A 24,563-nucleotide genomic window follows, 5' to 3' on the forward strand; every position below is an offset into this window, starting at 1 on the left:
CTACATCCCAGTGAGTTAGGATAACTGCCCACTACACCCATGATCTCGTAACTGCCCACTACTTGCATGGTTGCTTGGATGCATCTGGACTTGTCCACGTACCAAGGGGAGTTATCCACGTTCAGCATGATTCCATAGCCGTGTAGTAACCGTCGAGTCCACTATGCAATGCTCCTACATTTTAGGGGGCATGCATAAGTTGTGCCTATAGGCACTCAACTGCCATAACTACCCACTCCCCCTTAGTGCTCCTATTTTCTAGGTACACTAAGCAACGTTACCTACCCTTGTCATTACCTTAAATTGACCATAGATCGAGTGAGGATCTACCTTCTTAATCTTTGACGAGGATGCAACCTCATTTAGTGGGGGAGGTTTGTCATAACCACTTTTGTCGACTGAGGCACGAACGTCGACCAACCTGCATAGGCATGCAAGGCCTTCGGGATCCCGCTTTCTCGCACAAGCAAGCGGATGCTCAAATCAAGGAGAACGAGCCAAGTTAGGCCATTGGTAGGTGTTCACTCAAGGGTCAGTGGTCCTATGGTCGTGGGCGTAGTCTAGGACATAGGAAGGCCTATGGGGACTATAGCACATGATGGTGGCTAAGGTGAACATTCGTTAGGACCAACACATGATGGAGGTGTCGACTAAAGCAGTTGTTGGCTGGGACCGACCTAATCAATGGCTCGGTACGTAGCAAGTCGGCCCTATAGAGCGTGGGTTGATTGTGGATTGATTGAGTATGTGCATGGTTCATGTAAGGAGGACTTCGTGGTCACTACTACGGTGGAGACCTTGGAGACCACCCCATGAAAGGACGATGGCTTAGTCAACATCAGCTATGGATCCTGCATTGGTGGGAACCATGGACACCTGTGGCCATAGGATGGGTGCTTTGGAAGGACCTTGAAAATAGGATGGTTTAGCCATGACTACCTTAAAGGGGACCATAGTAGTAGTGATTCTTTGACGGTTAACTTAGCCATTGTAGGAAGCATGCAGTTGCCTTGATTTTAGGATGGGCCGAGTAGTGGGATGGTGGGCGATCATGGTATTACCTACGCTACCCCACTCTTCCTAAAGTAGTAAGACGGTTATGCTGTGTTGGCGCGTGGTTAAGTATGGCTCGTAAAGTATAGGACCATGGTGTTAATGGGTTGACTAACAGTTATGTTGACTAGCGGTCAATGGCGATCGATTTCGCGGTTACGCCGCTAAGGAAGTGGTTCCTATAAAATAGGAGCACCAAGTTAGTGGATAGTTACCTTAGATGTGGGCTCTTATTCTAAGAGGATGATGCCACGTCACCTAGCGGTTATGCCACTAACTTAGTAGTTCATAAAAAGTAGGAACACTAAGGTAGTGGGAAGTTACATTGAGGTGTGGGCAGTTATATGCCACACAAGCACCACTAAAGCATGGCTCCGAAAGTGGAAGAGCATGGCCTTAAAAAGGCCATGGCAGTTACCTTGACCTGTGCTGAACGTGGAACACCCCCTTTGTACGTGGACAAGTCCATATACATTCAAAGGCAGTTGGAACAATGTGTGTAATGGGTAGTTATTCCTAACTGTAGCTAGTGCCTATAAATAGTCCTTAGATTGTAGCAGAAGTAATATAAGAAAACTCGAATAATGATTTATATGCGAAATAGCTTTAACATTCTTTTTTATGGATACAGGTACTAATTTTTTGTCTTAAAAAAAAAGAAAAAAATATAAAACTTTTAGTCACAACTTGCAGCAACAAGAGAATACTTCTTGAACTTAGAAACAGCTAAACCCCAAACTACGTAGTTATGTGCTGGCAATAGGATCTTAGAGGCATGTATTTCATTCTTCCTCTACTGCTGATATTATCTAGTAGTTGAGCGAGTCTCTTCATCATGTTTAATAGGAGGGAGATGACCTTGAAGTTGCTTCTTTCTAGTAATATGATTGGGCGTAAATAGCGCCTGGAGCAAGGGGCCAAAGAAGGAAGAGAAGAGGAAAAGACAAATATAGATTCTTGTTTTTATAGGGTATCCCTCTTAGAGATTGAGATCTCATTGTGCTGCCAGGATATTGAGAATGAACTTAATGAAGTGAACATGGAAGTTATAAGCTAACTCCCTTTGTTCTGTATCAAGTCTTGTTGTATTCTGAAACTGTGTGATTAGTTGATTACACTAAGGTGCTAATACCTAAGAAATCCAACCTTTGTATGTTAAGATTGATTGCCTCGTATTAGTTTCGTGTATTCTTTATACCATAGTGTGTTCTCTGCTTCATCATTGACAGTTCTCTGTTACCTTAGACCCTCAAAAAATAGAGCAACACATTAACATACAACTCGAGTTACACCATATGGTTGGTCTACTGAATCCTGACCTGCGTTTTTATTTGGTCCAAGAAACCCTCCCATTCTGTTTATAGAGACAGAGTTGCAGCTTCTCTGGTCGGGTTCAAAATCTGATACCATACAGTACTAGTCTAGTAAAGAAAGCAGTTGGAGAAATCTTTAGTTAAGTTATTTTAGTGGAGTAAATGTCTCCTCCTCGCAAAAGTATCAAGGTAAGTAGGGAGGAGCTGTCTGGTTCATACTAATTGGAGTATGAAAATGCAACCACATAATGTATGATGCAACTAATCAAGGTGATAAGTATTCTTAGGTGCCTCATTCAATGATCAAAGAATCCTTTCTTTCCCGTTTTAAAGTAATTCTATCATATCATCTATAGTCCCTCTGTCTTCAGATGATCTTTTAGGTTTAAACACACATATTAAAAAATTTACCAAGGTAAGGGTAAGAATATGAGAAAGAAAGTTTGGAGAAATTCACATCAACATAGGTTGACTAAAAACAAAACTCATTATAAATATCTGGAAGATTTTTTGTAGATACTCTAAAGCGAATATAGATAAACTATTTGTGGACTTAAGGAGTATAAATATACCTAGTTAAAAATTCATAACATTTAGTATGAATTAATTATAATAAAAATTAGGTTTAATAATCTCATTCTATTTTCTTCTGATAATCTCAACTTTGAATTATTATAGTTTAATCCGAACTTTAGAAAGTATTGAATTTTATCAGGCCAAAACGACTGATAACCTGTTAAATAGATGATTTTCCCTTTGACTTCGGTCAACTTTGAGTCACCACCCCTTTGACCTCCCTCCCAACCACCATCTCCCATTCTCCCCTTCCTTTAAAGTCTAAACCATGCCAACCCACATTCTCCCCTCCCATTTCCCCGCCTTCCTAGATCGCTGAAACACCATCCACCAACCTCACCATCGCAACACCAACCCCATCAATTCTCTCTCCTCCTTAACCGCCGACATCTCTCTTCTCTCTCCTCAGACCTAACCTCAACCTCCTCTATTTTCATCGCACGAAACCCAAATACATCAGCTACTCCTCCTCAACAGCTGTGGCGTCGGACCTTGAAAAGCTTGTACGAAGCCCACCATAGTAAACACATCAGCCCTCGTTGGATTGGTTTTGGGACTAGAAGAGGACGGGGTGGTGGTTGGATTATTTTTTTTTATTTTACCATTCACGTGTTGCTACGTGTCCAAGTAAACCTATTATAATAGATTGGTGACCGATTTGGGCTAATAAAAGTCAATCCCCCTAAAATTGTGATTAATAAAAGAAAATTGGGTTAGAGTTGGGATTATTAAAACCAATCTTTTCTTAAGTATATTATGGAGAATTAAGGATAAATTGATTGGATAAAGTACTTCTATAAGGCATACTTGAATTTTCCTATTTGGTGTAGTAGAGAAAACAATCGTTGCACAAACAAGGCGCGTAATCCTTGTTTTATCATTTGAATACTATCTATGAGCTATAGTCTTGGTCAATATATTAACTCGAAAAGAACTCCTCAATTCTCAAACCTAATTAGCTGTGATGATGAGTTAAGACCATCAATTGTCACAATGTGGTTAGGTGGACCAAGCTAGGCTTAGATAAAGACGTAACCTCCTATATAGCATGTCCAATGAGTAGAATGATTTATGCAAATAATGTATTTTAGTAGCTTATTTAATTAAACTTATCTACTAAACAACTATCCACTATAGGATTGGTAAGTCTTTTTAAAAACATTGTAATTATATTACTATCTCAAGTACAAGTTATGATTTTGGAGTGAAATTACTTAAATTAACAATTTTAGTGTAATTGTTACCCTGAATTGAGAGTTAAGGAAGCAAGTTAACCGATTTACTAAGGTACCAATCTCTTAGGCAAACTCCAAGAAAGTTTTTTCAAAGAAAATTGATACCTTAAAACAAAAACACATAAACTTTTCTAGAATTTATCGAAAAGATCAATACTCGATCAAATCAATCTTTTGCTCAATCTAAGAAACCAAACATAAATTGTCGTTGTAGTATGGGCTTCAAACATTTTTGAGTAACGATTTGTTCCGTAATTTTATACTTGAATTGACAACTTCTGATTCACAAAAATCACTACTTTAAATAGTGATTTTGCTAATAAGCTATTAAAAAAATTATTATTTTTGTTTTCCTATTAGTAGACATCTAGATTCCTCCACATATAGATTGTTAAAGAAGCTCTATTTTGCTAGGTCTTCTTTAAAACAAATTTTGTTGGGGGTTAAACTCTTTATTAAAAACCTGATTCCACTATGATAACATTGTAAATTCTTTATTTTTGTCTAATACTATAGTATTTATATTATTTCATCATATCTAATGATATCATAGAAAACGATAAGCCCTTTTCACTTGGTGTGAATAAAGTAAAATCGGTCCCAATGTTTGGTGACTTTTTTTAGTCCAAGATTTGCAAATCACCATTCACCACTATGGATAGTTTGCTCAAAAGCATTGGTCAATTTCATTTGTATATGATTATTTATCAGATATTATCATAAAATCAGAAACTTGTAGTAATAAGTTAATTGATGTTGTTTTAGTGGAGAATTTGCTTCCTTTAACTTCAAAAAGGATATAAAGCCCATGCACTCAAACAACGAAATGGACTTATCTTTGATTGGTGCTCCTTCACTGGATAAACAAAGCATATAATTAATTAGTGTAATGTCCCAATTTGGGTAGTGGCCATATTACGATTTAAGTTACCACTTAGGCACTTAGGACTTAGGTTATATTCTCTTTACCATTTTTCATTTAATTCAATTTTTAATAAGTTTTAATCAGTTCAGATGGTAATATAATAAGAGTTAATAAATTTGAATAAAAAAAGAGTTGACAATTTTAGATAAAATATTAATATAAAGGTTTAATAAGTTCTAGTAAAATTTAATAAGATCTTATAATGTTCGATTAAGCCTAGTTCAGATAATATAAGAGCAAGTTGTGCATGAAACACATGTATGTAATTCGGATAAAACTGGCTGCTATAAATAACTCAATACAAACTCAAATTATACTTGAAATAAAAAAATCTGAAATAGTCATCGTCTAAACAAACATAAAAATTAAAATCATTGAAATTAATCTCCTTTTGTAAATCTAATTGATGCTACTCCTAAATAAAATAAATAAATAAATAAATCTAATTGATGCTAACGTGACTAGACCTAGTTTACCTAATTAGTTAATTAGTAGAATCTTAAGACATGTTTATACTTGAGTAAAGAATGAATAATTTAATTTCATGGTGACTAGAGCTAATTTAAATCTCATTCTCATTGATGCCTCTAGAAGAAAGTGATATCTCTAGTAGAAAGTTTAGAAGTATATTAATAAGTGTTGTGTGTTCATATGGACATATAGTATTTTTCTTTCGTCATTAATTGTTTGTGTAGATTTTGATTAGATGATATTGGTGTGTAATGTATCTTTTTTTACCATTTATTTCACATGGTGTGTGGGTTTTGAGCTGTTTTAATTTATGTGTTTACATATTTTCTTTTTGTGTGCGTAGTGACTCGCAAAAAGAAAATAATAATGTAGATAAAATTTGTTTTCAAGTCTTAGATATCAAAATTTGATGTTGTTGAAGACATCTAAAACGAACTTATACTCTTCATGGAAACTCTAGAAAGAAAAAGATGCAAAGTAAGAAATATCCAAATATCATGACAACAACATAGGGTCATTTTCAATAATAAGCCTCATTTCTATGATTTGGATGATAATCATGCTGATGAATTAATTCTAGAAAGTTTGCTAGTGAAAAATACCCTTATCACATGTTTAGTGATATCACCTATCCCTTTATTTATATGTGGTTCCTTGTATATGCCAATAATGTTGTATTATCTTTACTTACTTTAACAATGAATGTACTTACTTTAACAATGAATCACAATCAGGGGGCCTTTGTGTTAATTTCATGTCTAAACCAAAAATAGTTTTGTATTAATAGAAGTTTAATAAGAACTAGTAATTGAGCGAAATGTGGCATATGGATCGTGGTGTTAATTAAATTATCTTAATTTACTAATTAATTTACTAATTATAATTAGAGCACTCATAAAACATTAATAATGCCCAATTAAGGCAAATCAAACATCTAAATCATTTGACATCTTTAGATAATAATTAATCAAATGATAATTATTATCTTTATTATATAATTGATGTCCTTATTAGTGATAGAAAGAGGATCACAACTTAAGTCGTAAAACATTTGGCGATTGGTAGGGAAATTACGGAAGATATTGATGTTGTATGTCCATGATTATGATGTAAATGAGAGAGACAAGTGACACAAATTGATATCTTGTATAGTACACAAATCATTTAAAGTGTATTGTAACCAATAGAGACATTGAGGGCCAAACACATTTTTCACTGTCCTAAAGTATTACATAATTGATGTAACTTCTCTAGTCCATATTTATCCACCAAATCAAAGTAATTTTTGCTACGTAATTTGCTTGTCGATCGATCGATCACTCAAGTACGCATCTATTTAGCACTTAACGAATGTAAAAAGAGTAAAGCTACTCCGTAAGGTACGGTGGTAACTTATGCAATTGAACTTAATTAACCGAGTTTAATTTATTTTAAAATATTATTTGGGGGGAACAAAAGTAATGATACCTGTGACATCAGTTCTTTCTTAAGAAATAAATGTGTTTAGATATATGAATTTCATAATATTGATCTCGAATGCACCAACTATGCAACTATATCTTGGATGTAAGAGCATCAAGACCTTGTTCAGGTGCACTACACAACACAGTTAGGTGCAACATGTGACATATACGATGTCGAGATGTTAGATTCCACCTGATACAATGAATTTTCATTCATTTAAAACGATAAAATTGGCCTCATGCAACATCACCAATTACTATAACTTGTGGTAAAGTACAACGCGTCACGTACACAAATAACATTAAAATCTAAAATTTCATAAGTCATGTGCCTACGTAGTACAGCCTACCCTTACATTGATTGCCTTCCCTCCTAAAAATGGAGACATGAGGAGGTACAAAACGAATGGAGTGACCCAAAACTTAAGAATGTGGAGGGGCAAGTGTGGTGGGATGGCCTGATGGGAGTGTGATGAGAGTGATACCAAAATTCCTCAATTAAGTGTTTGTATGGAAAAGGATTTATGGTAAATTGGACTTCCTAATTGAATTGCCTAGATGATTGTACCTTACTTTGGCTTTAAGTATTGTGCTAAACAAATAAAACTTTGAACCTCACTTTGGCTTGATTGGATTCTATTAATCTACGAAGACAACTCATAGTTCTATGTGCATCGAGAGCACCCTGCACCCAATCTAGTGTATGTGTGCATCGATACACTTGCACTCGAGGTACCATGAGAGACGTAAACACACTGGACTAATAGGAGTACTATCTTGATTCTTGGATACTCTCATGTGCATGAAATAATTTACGCCTTTTTTGAGATAAATTAAGGGGTTATTATTGTTTTGACTGCTGCAATGATTAGGTGTTGCTGTTGTTGCATTGAGGGCTAAGGTGCGGTTTAGACAGAAAGAGAAAGGATATAAAGTGCTGCAAGTTTCTGCTTCATCATTAAGTAAATCCAGTGCTCCAAATACAATCATGTCCAGCTATACATAAAAGAGCAAGAGACTAAAGAACACAAAGTTGCACAAATTAAAGTAACTCAGCAACAAAAACAATCTATAAAAATTCAAAAGAAGCTTCTTTTGTTCATCTACTAGTACATCTAAAAAAGCTGTCCCAACCTCTCTTTTTCATGACTAATATCTTGCATGATCTCTTACCAATTTAGAGAGTCCTAAGTAACAATGAACAGAAGTAACTGTCCAATAGGAGGGAGACAAACCCGCCGACCGGGGTGATAATTAAAGATGATTACCTAAACTGTCTAATTGTTCAAACCAACATAGTGTTGTACAAAATCTATAAACCACTAGAAAAATCAAACAAGAAAATAGCAATGAAGTAGATTGATTCTCTCTATTTTGTTGCAACATAGCCAAAGTTGTAATTTTTGAGGACAATTTACTGAATGTCGGTAATATGTTTGACCAATTGGTAGTGCTGAAGAAGCCTACTAGCTTCCCTCACACCACTGAAATAAGCACCATGTGTTGTGGAGTAATGGGTTCTATGTGTTGCTTCCCCGGCAAAGAGGACTTGTAGAGGTGGCGAACCGGTCGTAGAGCCACGGTCCTCGGCTCTTGGCAACGGTTGAGCCAGTGTGTCGAAATCATCACCACTAGATCCCACTGCAACATAACTGTATGACCCTAAGAACAAGGGGTCTGTACCCCATTTGCTCTTCAAGACTTCTCTGAACTCAAATTCTGAATCCTTAAAATCCATATTGCCATTGCATTCTTCATGGAATTGATTAGGATTTGAGATAAAACTCGAGATTGTTGTTGAAACATCATCGATTATTGCCTCATCGTCGAGAGACTCAAGCTCTAGAGCTTCTTTCCCTGCAAACCAGGAAAGCAACACACTAGAATTGTTGTAAATTGGGTACATGGAAGATGTCTTCCTCATCCACCATGGGATTTTCTTATGCCGAAACTCGGAATCTGGCCTATGAAACACCATTTTCAAGAAGGGCATCTTACAAAGATTGCCATCTTCTTGACTTTCTGATGGGCTTAATTGTAAGAACAACTTGTTGACCACACCATACCCAAGTCTCAAAATTGCTTCTTTTTTGACAAAAGGCAGTGGTGGACTAAACAACCCTGCACCAGATTCTTCACTGACTCCAGCTTTTAGTACACCCAATGAAACTGTGACAATGACATGATCTGCTTGCATAACTGAACCGTCAGAAAAACGCAATTTCACAGGTTTGTTACTGATATTACCACTAAGATCATCATTTTCAGATCCTAGCCATTCAATCTTGACCACTTTCCTACCTAATTGAATCATACCAGGGGGTAAAACTGAAGCCAAGAACTCAACAATGGTAATATAACCTCGAGGGATCGTGATCTCGTCCCCAGAAAACATCTGGTACTCGCTTTCTGCAGCATAATCAAGATTAAACAGATCACCAGCACCAGTATATGTTCTCTGGGTATTCTCATAAACTGCAAAAATAGCCTCTTCCAGCATTTTCCTGCTCCAATTCCCACAAACCTTAACCTCCTCCATATCTTCGGTTTTATCGGACTTCGAATCCCAGTATTGCTGCAGCCTAAGCTTCAGAAATTCACCAATGCTGCTCACCTGAATCCCACCCAGATCACCCTTTTCAGCTTTGCATTGAGCAACACTCATTAACCTATCAAAAAGTGATGAAATTGGATCAACAATATCAGGATTAACCACAAACCCACCTTCAGCTCTAGTCTCAGTTACTGATCTTTTCTCTTCAAACAAATCACCCATACATTCCCAAGGTTTCTCAGACTCTAAAGATTTAATCTTTTGAGCAATTTCATAAACTGGACTCCCACAAATCCCATGAATCCAAGTAGCACCCATCTCAATTCTATCACCCCCAAATTCTCTAGTGTTAATTCTACCCCCAATTCTCTGCCCACCTTCAACTATACACAAATCAAATGCATCTTTTCCCCCTGATGCTGTATACAGCTTATGGGCTGCTGTTATACCTGCCATTCCTGCTCCAATAATCACAATTTTTGGCCTTTCAGCCACCATTTTCACCAAATTATTACAACTACAGTTTTCTGTTTCTTTTGTTTCAGAATGATTAAATTTTTTCACCGGGGCAAAACAACAAACACTTGGTGGGCATTCACAAAAATGATGAAAAATGTAAAGGAAGGAGAGAGAAAAGGAAAAAAAAGAGCAAATTATTGAAGGGTCTGTGTGGTGGGAAAGAGGTGTTGATAAGAAATTTATAAAGGGTGGAAATTATGAGTTGTTTATGGCATCTTAGAGGCACAGTCACATTAGCAGTTGCATCTCTTTCCTTTTACTTTAATTTAATTTAAGAGAGATTTTAGGTAATCATGTAAATAAAAGACAGGACTTTACTTTTAATTGAGCTCTACTGAAGTTAGGGATACTAGTTCTAGTTCTAGTTATAGGACTACCAAATGCTTTTTATGGTTATTATAGCTCCACACTTGTTGCGACTAGTAGTTACACTCGTATGCTACTACTGACGGCAGGTGTCTGGTCTACTCCACATTTTGTTTTTACCCCGTGTGCTCCAGGATTTAGGTAGAGGTATCAAAATCAAACCTGATTGATCCGATCCGATCCGATCTGATTCGATCCGATTTAAATTGAAGATAAACTTGTTTTAGATTTTGATTTGTTTGGTCTTTGGATACAATGATTTAACATGACACAAAATTAAATTGGATCCAATCCGATCCAACCGAACTCGACCAATCACTCAATTGACACCTATAGGTTTCGAGCTTACTCTTATTAGTCAACTTTTTTTTTTTTTTGAGAGGACTCATATTAGTCAACTAGTCGTTGACAAGCAGCTGGTTTGATTAGCTAGTTTGGGTGGTTGTTTATATTGGGTTTTTCTTGGTTGTTTGACTTTTTATTTGTTAAAAACATGTTTACTAAAATTGAATGTTGGATATTAATCATATTATTAGCAACTAAGGTAAGCAAAAGACAAAAGTAAACTCCAACCAACTTTTTCATTTTGGCTTACAAATTGTTTTTAAATTATGGTTGGAAAATCCTTTATCAAATAAAATTTTTTGGATGTTTGACCAAATGAAAAAGTCAAAATTAATCAAAAACTCAAAATTTATTTACAAATAAGGATTTAGTGAAATTCACCGTTCTATATAATTACATTACATATTACAATACTTATTAGAGTCTTTTAACTCTTTAATTTAAGGTTATGCGATGTGAAGTAAAATGTTAAAATCTGCTGCTTTTTAAACTTTCCTTTTTTTTAACTCTTTTCTATTTTTAAGCTTGTGCATTGCATATTTGGAATATTCTTCCACTCCCCTTATTACTTGCTGAGAGAATTTTTTTACGAATAGTTCTTTCGTCTCATAATATAGAGCATATTTCACTTTTCAAAGTATTCAAGACATACCTTTTATCACTAATATCTTAAATTACGCATCAATAAAAATTATGTAAAATTGATATCATAAAATTGCACATTGAGACAACTCTAACAATATTTTATACAAGTATATGTTATTTATTTATTTATTTATTATTATTATTATTATTATTATTATTATTGTTATTATTACTATTATTATTATTATTTTTTGTTAAAGACTGCAAAGTATGACTATGAAAACCGAAGTGAGCACTAATAGAGGAATATTAGTTATAGGTCCGTGTGATGTATAGTTGCGCATAAAGAAGTAAAAAGCTTTTAAGTTGGAAGCATATCACAAATTAAGTTGAGTTGAGAGTGAGGGATAGCTCAAGTGGTTAGAGCTTTCCTCCCGATTTCAGGAGATCCTGGGATCGATTCTCACCTTCGCTCTTATGGCTCTTTAAACACCAAAACAAATTAAGTTAAGTTGAATTGGATCATAATTCCAACACCACAAATCCGCCCCATTATGAAAATTTTGATCGGTATCCGATTCGGAATTTTAATTTAGGATCAGATTTTCAGAATAAATTACCAAAATTTCGAATTGGACCGTTGAAATTTCGAAAAAAAAAAATCAAATCCACATATAATCCGAAAACTAAAAATAAAAAATATTCTGAATATCCTATTCGAAATATCCCAAACCAAAAACCAAAATTGAATATATAGAAGTTGGGATCGAATCACCAATTGGTTATTGGTGTAGTGATGATTGGGGCTACACTTGGTAGGGAGGACCGCGTGTTCGATCCCCCGCAACAACATTTGGAAAGGGACTGGAACCTAACCACCTAGAACTGATCTCGAATCCGGATTAGTCCAATGAGTGAACCGAGGGCTAAAAAAAAAAAAAAAAAAAGAATCAAAGGAATCTGATGTACTAACTCATATAAAATACTAATTTATGTCACTTTGATTTATTTATTTAATTTTACTCTAATATTTTTGTTTATCAAACTACACATTGATTTATTTATTCAATTTTAATATTTTATATAAAGCTTTTGTTTATTTAACCTTAATACTTCCTTTCAATTTAATAGTCTTATTTTGACTTTGCAAGGTAATCCTTATGAAAATGCTCATTTGACCATCAATATCTTTAATTACTCTCTCCGTCCCTTATCGACATGTCTACTTCCTATTTTATACGGGAATTAAGGAATTTAGAGATTCCTTAAAAGCCATGATTGAGAAGTACAAATATGCATGTGGGTTTAGAGAGAAAGAAAAGGTAGTTGGTAATTATTGAAAAGATGGAGAGAAAAAGTGTTGGAAAATGTGTCATAAGTACAAAAAAAAAAAAAAGGATTTTTCTAAGCTATGCCCCCAAAGTTATTGAATTTCTAAGTTGTACTCATACTTTTTCAAAGTTATAAGTTGTGCTCTCCACCTCACGATATTTTATCAACAATATCCTTTGACAGTCATATCTGCTAACGGACGTTAAGTGGCGTTATTAATTTGACAAGTGTCCTGTTCTAATTGATCTAACACTTTAAAAAAAATTAGAAAATCAGAAAAATAAAATAATTAAAACTTATTAAGAATTAATTAGAAAAAAAAAACCAACCACCCCTCCCACCATCACAACTCAACCCATCAGCCCACGTTGTCACCGCCGGCAACCGATTGCCCACCCTCGCCCAGACAATTCCTCCCGCCGGCAAGCCCCCGCCCTCCTTCCTTCCTTAACACTCCACGAACACAACCACGTGACGCAACCCAGCCCAAAAAACCAACCACCCTCATTCCTCCGTTAAACCACCACGAAACAACCAACAATCCCTTTCCCCCACCTCAAAACAACCCTCCCCCGCCGTTTCGGGGTGTAGGAAAGGGAGTTGGGGTTTGTTTTAGGTGGGGGAAGGAACGAGGAGCGATGTCGGGTGGTTGGGGTTTCAAGAAAGAAGGTGGATGCGGCGAGGGTTAGGGGAAAAGGAAGGGGTCGGAGGTGGGTCTGATGGGGAGAAAAGTACTCGCCGACCGGTTTTTCGACGAGTTTAGGGAGGAATTAGGGTTTGGCGGTGGGGGAAGGTGGCCGGGGAATTTTGGTGTTTTTTTTTTTATGTTTTTATATTTTTAATTAAATGATTTTAGTAACGCCACTTAACATTCTCTAACATCCGTTAACTATTGTGGTTGTCAAAGGTTATTGTTGATAAAATGATGTAAGGTGGAGGGCACAGCTTATAACTTTGAAAAAGCATGGGTACAGCTGAGAAATTCAATAACTTGAGGGGCATAACTTAGAAAAACCCAAAAAAATAAAAGAAAAATGATGACAACTCATCAAAAAGAGGGAATATTGTCAAAAAGTAAATTCTTTAAATAGAAATAGGCATGTAATTTTAAAACCCCCAAAAAGGAAAGTAGATATGTAATTAAATAAGGAACGGAAGGAGTATATGTTAATAAAAATTAAAAAAATTGATACTCCTTCCGTTTCATAATGTTAGTCTCATTTACGTATATCGATGCAAATCTTTGATCGCAAATATCTTTAATCTCACAACAACAAAAATTATAAAAATTAGATATTAATAATGTACTTATCGAGATGAATAAAACTAGATCTCATATGACTATGTTTATTTTTATATATAGAGAGAAATTTAGAAGATTCTCTATTTTTAATAGTCAAAAAATTCAAAATGAGACTAACATTATGAAACGGAGAGAGTATTATAGAACTACACATTGAGACAAATCTAACAGTATAATAACATGACTTAGTTATATATATATATATATATATCAATGTTAGTTTTTTGTTGAAGTTTAAAAGTTTGATTATAAAAAGTCAAAAATGAGATTATTAATTATTTTTTTTTGAAACAAATCAATTCATTAATTAAAGGCCATATGTCATCTACAAATGAAATCTAAATCAACAAATACATAAAATTGAATCAAATAAGGGTTTCCTTCATCAAAGCTACGATCGTTGAATAGATATTGCACTGTGGTACATCTCTCGAACACATCACTGGAATATACAGCCTTTTCGGAGAGACGGTCTAATGATTTGTTGTAATTGTAATGATGATTTTCATCTTATTTACTTGAACGCGTTTGAAGATTTGACAACCGTTGCATTCCCGAACAACTCTTTACCAACGAGCTGATAATAGGGCAAAAGATGATTAAGTTTTTAATAAACCCTAACACACACAAAAATCCCTAAACAAAAACAAACAACAAAACTAACAAAAACTAACGACTTTACCATAGGGAGGCGGACGAATATCTACACTACTCGTGTAGATTTATTGAAAACTAAATTGCAAAATTAACGAAAAATTAGAGAAAAGGGTCGGAAATAGTCTAATTTCCGAAGAAATTAGACTATTTTTAACATACGGCCAAAAATTTGGAGAAACCCTAGAAGAGAGGAGAAGAGGAGAGGCAGAAAGATTTTATTATGAGACTATTAAATTAAAACGGAGAGAGTAATTATTTTTGTCACTTTAACTGATTTCAGATGAAAAGCGTTTTCCTCCTAATTGTTCCTAATAAAGAGTATGAGTTAGCCTCTTAATTCCATGACTTTGTTACTATTTGTAATTTTGTATACGGATTGGTACTTGCAGTTCCCAACAAGTGGAAAACAGAACACAGATTTGTTAATATTCATTTAATAGCTAATCTCCCTTAATTCTTTTCTACTGTAATACATTAAATGATGACAACTCATCAAAAAGAGGGAATATTGTCAAAAAGTAAATTCTTTAAATAGAAATAGGCATGTAATTTTAAAACCCCCAAAAAGGAAAGTAGATATGTAATTAAATAAGGAACGGAAGGAGTATATGTTAATAAAAATTAAAAAAATTGATACTCCTTCCGTTTCATAATGTTAGTCTCATTTACGTATATCGATGCAAATCTTTGATCGCAAATATCTTTAATCTCACAACAACAAAAATTATAAAAATTAGATATTAATAATGTACTTATCGAGATGAATAAAACTAGATCTCATATGACTATGTTTATTTTTATATATAGAGAGAAATTTAGAAGATTCTCTAATTTTAATAGTCAAAAAATTCAAAATGAGACTAACATTATGAAACGGAGAGAGTATTATAGAACTACACATTGAGACAAATCTAACAGTATAATAACATGACTTAGTTATATATATATATATATATCAATGTTAGTTTTTTGTTGAAGTTTAAAAGTTTGATTATAAAAAGTCAAAAATGAGATTATTAATTTTTTTTTTTTGAAACAAATCAATTCATTAATTAAAGGCCATATGTCATCTACAAATGAAATCTAAATCAACAAATACATAAAATTGAATCAAATAAGGGTTTCCTTCATCAAAGCTACGATCGTTGAATAGATATTGCACTGTGGTACATCTCTCGAACACATCACTGGAATATACAGCCTTTTCGGAGAGACGGTCTAATGATTTGTTGTAATTGTAATGATGATTTTCATCTTATTTACTTGAACGCGTTTGAAGATTTGACAACCGTTGCATTCCCGAACAACTCTTTACCAACGAGCTAATAATAGGGCAAAAGATGATTAACTTTTTAATAAACCCTAACACACACAAAAATCCCTAAACAAAAACAAACAACAAAACTAACAAAAACTAACGACTTTACCATAGGGAGGCGGACGAATATCTACACTACTCGTGTAGATTTATTGAAAACTAAATTGCAAAATTAACGAAAAATTAGAGAAAAGGGTCGGAAATAGTCTAATTTCCGAAGAAATTAGACTATTTTTAACATACGGCCAAAAATTTGGAGAAACCCTAGAAGAGAGGAGAAGAGGAGAGGCAGAAAGATTTTATTATGAGACTATTAAATTAAAACGGAGAGAGTAATTATTTTTGTCACTTTAACTGATTTCAGATGAAAAGCGTTTTCCTCCTAATTGTTCCTAATAAAGAGTATGAGTTAGCCTCTTAATTCCATGACTTTGTTACTATTTGTAATTTTGTATACGGATTGGTACTTGCAGTTCCCAACAAGTGGAAAACAGAACACAGATTTGTTAATATTCATTTAATAGCTAATCTCCCTTAATTCTTTTCTACTGTAATACATTAAATTTAAATAAGCCTTTAATCTTCTTCAAAAATTGTGCAGATGCGTCCCGTATCTTAGTATTAATTGAGAGAGAAGACGACATTTAATTTTAATTCAATAACAATAGATATTAATTAGATACACCGTACTAATATTTTATTATAAACCCCTTTCAAAGGTTTTTTTTTTTTTCTTTTCTCTACAGGTAAGATACCGCAGGGAGGGGGGGCATCTCCTATCACAGAAGGTGGGTTGAGGAATCGAACTCACGTCACTTGTGGGGGAGATGTAACTATCCCTCCATCTCCATGATCCTCAACCCACTTCAAAGGTTAGTCACAACATTCACAATATGAATTTATTTTTTTTATTTTTTTTACAAACGAGTCAAATTGGCAATACAAATAAGGATGGAGAATTTGAATATGGTAATCTGCCATCTGATGTAGGTAGGTCTTCAATCTTGGTCCAATCTTAACCATATATTAGACCAAGATTTTATGCGTAGATGCTAATTAACTTTGTTTGTTAAAGTCTTTAGGGTGGTACTCAAAATATGAGATTGATCAAATTTTCTTTTCATTGCATTAATGTCCTTGTAGCATTTTAATGAAATAAAAAAGAAAAAGGCGCTGCTGAAATCCTAACCTGAACTGCTAATGGTCTCCTTGCATAAAACAAAGGATAATTTGTCAAAAAAAAAAAGCACCATTTGCGAAGAAAAAAAAAATCTTTTAATAATTTTTGGCAAACAAAAATTTCAATTTACTTTTTCTTGCAAGATAAAACCTTGACTTACTTTTCTAACGTCACGTTTTTCGGCATTGACTTCTTATTTTTCTTTCTCCTCCCTCATCGCCACCATTATTCTCACTTGCGCCACCACCGCCACCATTGTTTTCTCTCCTCCTCACCACCACCATTGTCTCTCATCCCTCTCATAACCACCACCCTATCACCACAACTTTTAATCCCCTCCGTTCAATTTTCTCTCTCCTTTTAGCAAAATCAACCCAAGGTCTTTTTAGCAGAAGCTACAGCTCTTTACAAAGGCATTCTTCTCGCCCTCGAGCATGGGATAAGAAACTTTCATATTAAAGGTGACAATCTGTTACCAATCAACTTTGTTAAAGGCATCCGATCAATTCCGTGGCAATTTGAGCATATCATTGATCACAGTTATCCACTCTCTTCTCAACAAGTTCGACAATTAGAGCATTCGACATATATACTGGCAAGCGAAGCAATAAATAGACTAGATTGCTAATGTTGGGTTTTTTTTTTTGACAACGGTCCAAAAAGGAGACTAGCTCCCAACTGACTCAAGACTACAAGGAGAGTGTTTAATTCTCTTAAACATACTAAAACAAGAACTAAAGCGGGGTTGGGGTTACAAACATCATGGGGTCTTCATCATTAGAGCCTACGGATTCCACTTCATCAATATTAGTGGTAGTTAAATCTCTCGCTTGTACTTCATACTTGAACCTTCATTGCTGCTAGAAGTTAGGCCAGTAGATATATGATCATCTAACTTCTCAATGACAGCGGTGTTGGACTTTGGAAGGCCAACATCATGGCTGAGCACGGCGGTGTCCAGAGATCGCTTGACCTTCTTCTTTTAGCTCTTTCTGGTGCGATTCCTCTTTTTCGGACCCACCATCATAGTGGGCATGAACAAGGTTTCTGGACCTTTAGATTCCCTTTCCTTGTGAGAATCAGGATGCCCATCATGGGTGGTCTTTTCCTTCACTCGTACGGTCATCAATGAAACAGCAAAATGTTTGAAGAAACTCAGGGTTTTCCCTTGACTGAGCTCCGAATAAGACAAATCAGAATCCTAAGGGACTTATTACTTCTCGATCCATTAAAGAACATATGGATTTTGCTCGATCCCTTGTCCTTAGCTTGTCTAGAATCCTGGTTGTTTGGGGGGCTAGTGGCATCATCGTCCCCTTTTTCCAAAGGGGTAAGAACATTGACTGTAGAAATAAGGCTCTCTACCATCAACTCACTAGTAGCATCCATGGTGGGTAAGTTGGTAACACCACTCTAAACATACCTACTCGACAACCTGTTAGAATCTTGACTGACTGAAGGCTTGTTGATCCTTCCCTTTTTGTTGAAGATGGTGTGGGACAGGTTGGAATCCTCAGTACCCTTCTTGCCCTTGGGGTTGTTAGCTTTGCGTCTTAACCCCTCTAACCTCTCCATCTCACGAAGGATGTCCTGATTGTTAGGCTCAGGCTGCTTTGCCAAGGTCTTTATGGGCCTCTTCAAGTTGGTAGAGCTTGATTTCGACTAAAGCCCTTCCGTAAAAGGCTTTAGTATTTTTACCATCAAGCATGATGACTAACGATCAGAGCTCTTTAGTTTGTTCATAATCACGAACCTTTAGGGCGCAAGCTACAAGGTTTAATTCAAGGGATATGGCAAGGTTTCATAGAAAAACACAATCATCTTCATTTCTTGGCAGACCAACGCACAGGAATTTCAACCCTCCATCATACTTAGCCCCAGCAAGAACGATTTCACCTTTCTTGAAGAGAATATTGCCCTCCTCTTGCAAGACCTTTGCTTGATTAAGGATGTTCCGGGGGCAATTATTTGTAGCAAAATTAACAATGCTTTCATCATAATTATCGTTCAAGTGAGCATGCATAAGGGCATTAGGTAATTTTTTGCAATCCATTTAACCACAAAAGAGATGAAGAAAGAAACAACAAGATCGAAACCCTTACTTAAGACCACTCTCAATGGTGAGCAAAAAAAATGCTCACCCACTCTCTCTCTACCCACTTTCTCTCTCAAGAAATAAGTTTTGCTCATGGGCAAATTTTTTTCACATATTCTCTCCCAATGGTGAGCAAAAAAATTGCCCACCCACCACTCTCTCTCTCTTACTTTTTCAATACCCCACCATTACTTTCTCTCTCCTACACAACACTTCTTTATTTATTTATTTCATTTATATTTTAACAATGTTACTCCAAATAAATAAAAACTAGTTAAAATTTGTGTAACTTATTTTTTTTATTTTTGTCCTTTTTATCGTTAAAATTTGTCGTAAAATTAAGTACGTTATATAAAAAAAAATTTAAAAAAAGCTCAAAATTTCTTAAATGTTTTTATTTATTTTAAAAGCGGTACAATACTGGAAACCAATTACATTTGCAACGTCATGCGTAATTAAACTTAGGAAATAAAATAAACACAACAAGTAAAAGTAGCTACGCCATAGTACTTGGCTTTATTTAAGTCGTGCTAATTTCTCCCTAATTACGTGGCCCGTAGTGTTGCCAAATATGTTCGACTAAATCACGTTTCAGAGATAGATGAATTTCTCTGTCACGGAGGGAAGCTTTTCGCTGTAGAAATGCGTTGAAATCAAAGTTGGTAGGTCGGCCTACGTTGAATTCAAACGGTGGCGTTGTAGATGTTGATGCTGGTGTTGATTCTTGTTGATCTTCTTCGTAGAAGGCTCTTAGAACTTCGGCTCGAGTGTAGTTGTGGCGCTCATCTTCAACAATCATGTTGTGCATAATGATACATGTTTTCATTATGTCCCGCAGTATGTCCTCATCGTACGCCAGCGATGGTTTTCGTATTATTGCAAATCGAGCTTGCAACACACCGAAAGCTCTTTCAACGTCCTTTCGAGCGGCAGCCTGGTGGTCAGCGAACATTTTATCTTTGGCCAGTTGAGGGAATGTGATACCCTGAACAAAAGTTGCCCACTTCGGATAAATGCCGTCGGCTAAATAATAAGCCATGTTGTATTCATGGCCGTTAACCATAAAATTTACCGGAGGAGCTCGACCATGCAGAACCTCATCGAACACTGGTGAACGGTACAACACATTAAGATCATTACAAGATCCGGGAATACCAAAGAAGGAATGCCATATCCATAAATACTGATCCGCAACGGCTTCCAGTATTAGCGTTGCTTTCTTGTTCCTACCGGCGTACTGCGCTTTCCAAGCCGTTGGACAGTTCTTCCATTCCCAATGCATGAAATCAATGCTGCCTATCATGCCTGGAAAACCACGCAGTTCATTTTGATGCAGTATCCGGGCCAATTCATCAGTTGTAGGGTTTCGCATGTACTCGGTTCCGAACTGGTCAATGACCCCGGCACAAAAACGTTGTAGGGCAACTCGAGCGGTTGACTGACTGATTCGAACGTATTCATCAACAGCGTCTGCAGCCATGCCATAGGCTAACATTCGTATCGCGGCTGTACATTTTTGCAGAGGTGATATGCCTAACTTTCCAGTTGCATCCCTACGCTGCTGGAAGTAAACATCACCTTCAACGACCTTGTTCATTATACGTAAAAACAAAGGTCGTTGCATACGAAATCTTCTTCTAAATTGGGTGGTATTGTACACAGGATTATCGGAAAAATAATCATTGAACAGCCTGGCATGTCCCATTTCCCAATCTCTTCTGTTCGTACCCCCTCTACGTGATTTTGAAGTACGTTGGGATTGTGTTTGGGGCATGAGGAAAGATGTGGGTTGGTATGTGAAGAGTTCATCAACGAGTTGATCATATTCTTCATTATTGGAAGAAGATGAACTTGAACTTGAACTTGATGATGGTCTGGAATACATCATGTATTAATATTGTAATTTTCTTAATTGGTGTGGTTGTGGATATGTGCCATGCCTACTATATATAGCAAATCTGAATGACCACACCAACTAAAGCGTTCAAATTTTCAGCCACGGAATAGGTATACTATGCTAGTTGACAATGACAAATCTTGACAAAGTGAATTCAGAACAAAAGTGACTACACCATGTCGGTATGAATGACCTAAAGTTAAAGCATACTGACAAAGTTAATTCAGAAACATGTGACTACACAATGACAAAAATGTGACTACTGAATGATAAAGAGTTATTGCAATTTTGTTGCCATGAATGACCCAAAGTTAAAGTGAAATCAGAAAAAAAGTGACTACCCAATGACAACAATTGAATGCAACTATGTCGGTAACAATGACAACTGAAATCAACTTGTTAAACAACTTGTCATTCAATATTGGAAAATCAGAATACAAGTTTACATATGACAGTGAAATTAAACACACCACTAATACATGTTAAACATAAAAGACTACATTGCGCATGTCAAGTTCAGGAAGAAATTCTTGTACGACTCTTCTTCAGGAGTGAGTGGCGTAGGCGAATTCTTCATAGCTTGCACCATATCAAACCAGGTTTTCATCTTATGAATGTCAAGTTCCTCCCTTTTCCTCTGTTCCTTCTCCCTTTCAATTTTGATCCGCTCTTCCTTCAGAATGGCCTCCCTCTCGCGAATTGTTGCCAATTCCTTCATTCGTTCGCTAAGCTCAGACGAACCACTGTCCGAAGCTACTTCTTTCCCTTTACGCTTGGCCTTTGCTTTCTTCACACCTTCGGGTCGTTGTATTCCTCCAGATGAAAAACCATCCGTAGGGGTTTCATCCCCTCCATCATCTCTGGACCTCTTCCCACTTCCAGCACTACCTTGCTCCTCAACATCACGAACAGCTTTTCTTTCCTCCTTTGACAAGGACCATCTCAGCTTTGGCCTCCACTTTGGATCTCTATTAAGCATTTCAACAGCGTGAGGAAAAGCGAAATTACGACCTTGGGCGAGATGGAAAAGCTTCGACGCACTTTTTATACGGTCAGCTTCGTTGTAACCACTCCCTCCCTCCGGAAGTCTACCTGCTTCATCATAGCAAGATATCCACTGTAGTGTGTCTGCTGCCAACCTTCTCCAGTGCGACGTCAGACTCTTCATAGGTCTTGGTGGAAGTATATGCGGCTTCTCCGCATGAGCAAGTTGATATGCTGCGTGTACATCGCGCCAAAGGGAAGTTGCTTTCTGGCTCGTGCCTTTAATAGCATTCTCGCTGATCTCCAAGTACAACCCAATCAGAGTTTCATCTTCCGCAACTGACCAAATTCGAGTCGCTCGTGCAACAACCTGGTTGGATTTCAGTTCGGGAACTGGTGGAGGATATTGCGGCGTCTCTGGTACGCTGTCCTCTTCGCTCTCATTGAATTGTGTGTTGCTATCATGTACAGTTTCAGGTGTACATTCTTCAATAAAATGGTTTCGTAGGGGAAACTGAGTGGGTGTCTGATACTGTGGAGATGGTTGCAAAGACGTATTGCCCATTCTTTGCAAGAACAATTGAAACTCGGGATTAGTTAGCAAATCATCACTAAAACCAGAAAATTGTTGGCGGAAATTTGGGTTGTTTGGATCCATTAAAAGATTCTGCATCACAAAACAAAAGATAAATATTTGTACTAAAATTTACTAATTTTTTACAAAAGATAATTTTTTTTTTCAAATAATCACATATATACTAATTTTAATACATAACTAAATTTATATATTAAAAAAAAAATTAACCAATAATTGGAAGACTTTATTAACTACGAATTTAGTAATGTATGGAGAAAACATCAACAACTCTCTTCAATTATATAATGCAATTACATTACAAGGCATTCAACATAAGTTTTTTCAATAAAACACACATATACTAATTTTAATACATAACTAAATTTATATATTAGAAAAAAAAAAAGTAACCAATAAATGCAACACTTTTGCAACTACAAATTTAGTAATGTATGGAGAAAATATCAACAACTTTCTTCAATTACATAATGCAATTAAACATCATGGTTTTCAATATTTTTTTTTTTCAAAAAAACACACATATAATAATTTTAATACATAACTAAATTTATATATTAGAAAAAAAAGCAAATATATCAAATAAATGCAACACTTTTTTTACTACAAATTTAGTAATGTATGGAGAAAATATCAACAACTTTCTTCAATTGGGTTTTTCAATTAAGTAAACATGGCATATAATATTTTTTTTTTCAAAAAAACACACATATACTAATTTTAATACATAACTTAATATTAGAAAAAAAAAGTAACCAATAAATGCAACACTTTTTTTACTACAAATTTAGTAATGTATGGAGAACATATCAACAACTTTCTTCAATTACATAATGCAATTAAACAACATGGCATACAATATTTTTTTTTTCAAAAAATCACATATATACTAATTTTATTACATAACTGAATTTAAATAATAATAAAAAAAAAAAATTACCTCAATATGGGTGTGTTGCAACAAAAATGCTCTTCAACAAATTTAAAATGCTTAAGAAAATAAAAAAGTGGAGGATTTTAAGTGATTTCGAAAATATATAAAAATGCATGTCTATTTATAGAGAATTTAATTTTATGACCGTTGGTAAATTTTTTTTTTTTTTTTTACCAAAAATATTTTTCAGAAAATGCATTACAAACAATATTACCGTTGTAAAACGGCTAATTTTTTCATTGGCCAAGCTCCTGCAGTACGCCACGTGTCGCGCGCCTATTGGCTGGCTTACTGACGCGAACAGTAGCCGGTTTTATTTATTTATTTTTTTTTTACGTCAAAACGACGCGTTTTGGCCAGCTCCATTAAGGCTGCTAGGCCAAAACGCGTCGTTTTGATGGTCTGGCAGCCAAATTTTTTTAAGCTTATTTGCAACATGTGGGCCCCACTTCCAGCACTGTTCATCAATTAAAATGCCCATACTTTGGGCATTTTCATTTATGCCCATGGGCTTTTTCTTGCATTTTTGGATTTGCTCACTATTGTGGGTGATGAGCATATTTTTTGCTCACAAAATATGCCCATGAGTAAATATTTTGCTCATGGTTGTGAGTGCTCTAAGAGCAATGGAAGGGTAAAATTACCCAACAACTAAAAAAACAGAAAGATCGGCGGAAGGCTACGAAAAGAACCACTTTGATTATAAACCTTCGTTTAAATTTTTTTTTTTTTTTTTTTTTTTTTTTTTGAGGTAAGGGAACTAAAGCATAGATGAATAACTAAAAATTAAAGATCCACGAAGGGGGGGAATTCCACCACCGGCAGTGAAAACCCAGGTCAACAAAAGGAATAGAAAACTACCG

The 24,563-nt window shown here is 35.5% G+C and overlaps 3 protein-coding genes across 3 annotated transcripts; all 3 read right to left on the reverse strand.

Moving 5' to 3' along the window:
• Window positions 1-7,973: 7,973 nt before the first annotated feature.
• LOC110716826 (probable polyamine oxidase 5) lies at window positions 7,974-10,515 on the reverse strand. The gene has a single exon (XM_021895468.1). It carries the CDS (start codon window positions 10,086-10,088, stop codon window positions 8,451-8,453), a length of 1,638 nt encoding a protein of 545 aa, XP_021751160.1. The 5' UTR covers window positions 10,089-10,515; the 3' UTR covers window positions 7,974-8,450.
• Window positions 10,516-19,831: 9,316 nt separating this feature from the next.
• Window positions 19,832-21,178, reverse strand: LOC110717035 (protein ALP1-like). Its single transcript, XM_021895673.1, has one exon. The coding sequence runs from the start codon at window positions 21,176-21,178 to the stop codon at window positions 19,832-19,834; it is 1,347 nt and encodes a 448-aa protein (XP_021751365.1).
• Window positions 21,179-21,566: 388 nt separating this feature from the next.
• Window positions 21,567-24,058, reverse strand: LOC110716927 (glutathione S-transferase T3-like). Its single transcript, XM_021895579.1, has 2 exons — window positions 23,707-24,058; window positions 21,567-22,838 (listed from the first exon to the last, which is right to left on the reverse strand). The coding sequence occupies exon 2, from the start codon at window positions 22,827-22,829 to the stop codon at window positions 21,684-21,686; it is 1,146 nt and encodes a 381-aa protein (XP_021751271.1). The 5' UTR covers window positions 22,830-22,838; window positions 23,707-24,058; the 3' UTR covers window positions 21,567-21,683.
• Between the last annotated feature and the right edge of the window lie 505 nt (window positions 24,059-24,563).

This window comes from Chenopodium quinoa, unplaced genomic scaffold (assembly GCF_001683475.1).
Source record: "Chenopodium quinoa cultivar QQ74 unplaced genomic scaffold, ASM168347v1, whole genome shotgun sequence".
Classification (NCBI taxonomy): domain Eukaryota; kingdom Viridiplantae; phylum Streptophyta; class Magnoliopsida; order Caryophyllales; family Amaranthaceae; genus Chenopodium; species Chenopodium quinoa.

What these genes read in the sequence shown, in the direction of transcription:
- LOC110716826 (XM_021895468.1), bottom strand. Translation starts at nt 10,088, where the DNA reads ATGGTGGCTGAAAGGCCAAAAATTGTGATTATTGGAGCAGGAATGGCA.
- LOC110717035 (XM_021895673.1), bottom strand. Translation starts at nt 21,178, where the DNA reads ATGATGTATTCCAGACCATCATCAAGTTCAAGTTCAAGTTCATCTTCT.
- LOC110716927 (XM_021895579.1), bottom strand. Translation starts at nt 22,829, where the DNA reads ATGGATCCAAACAACCCAAATTTCCGCCAACAATTTTCTGGTTTTAGT.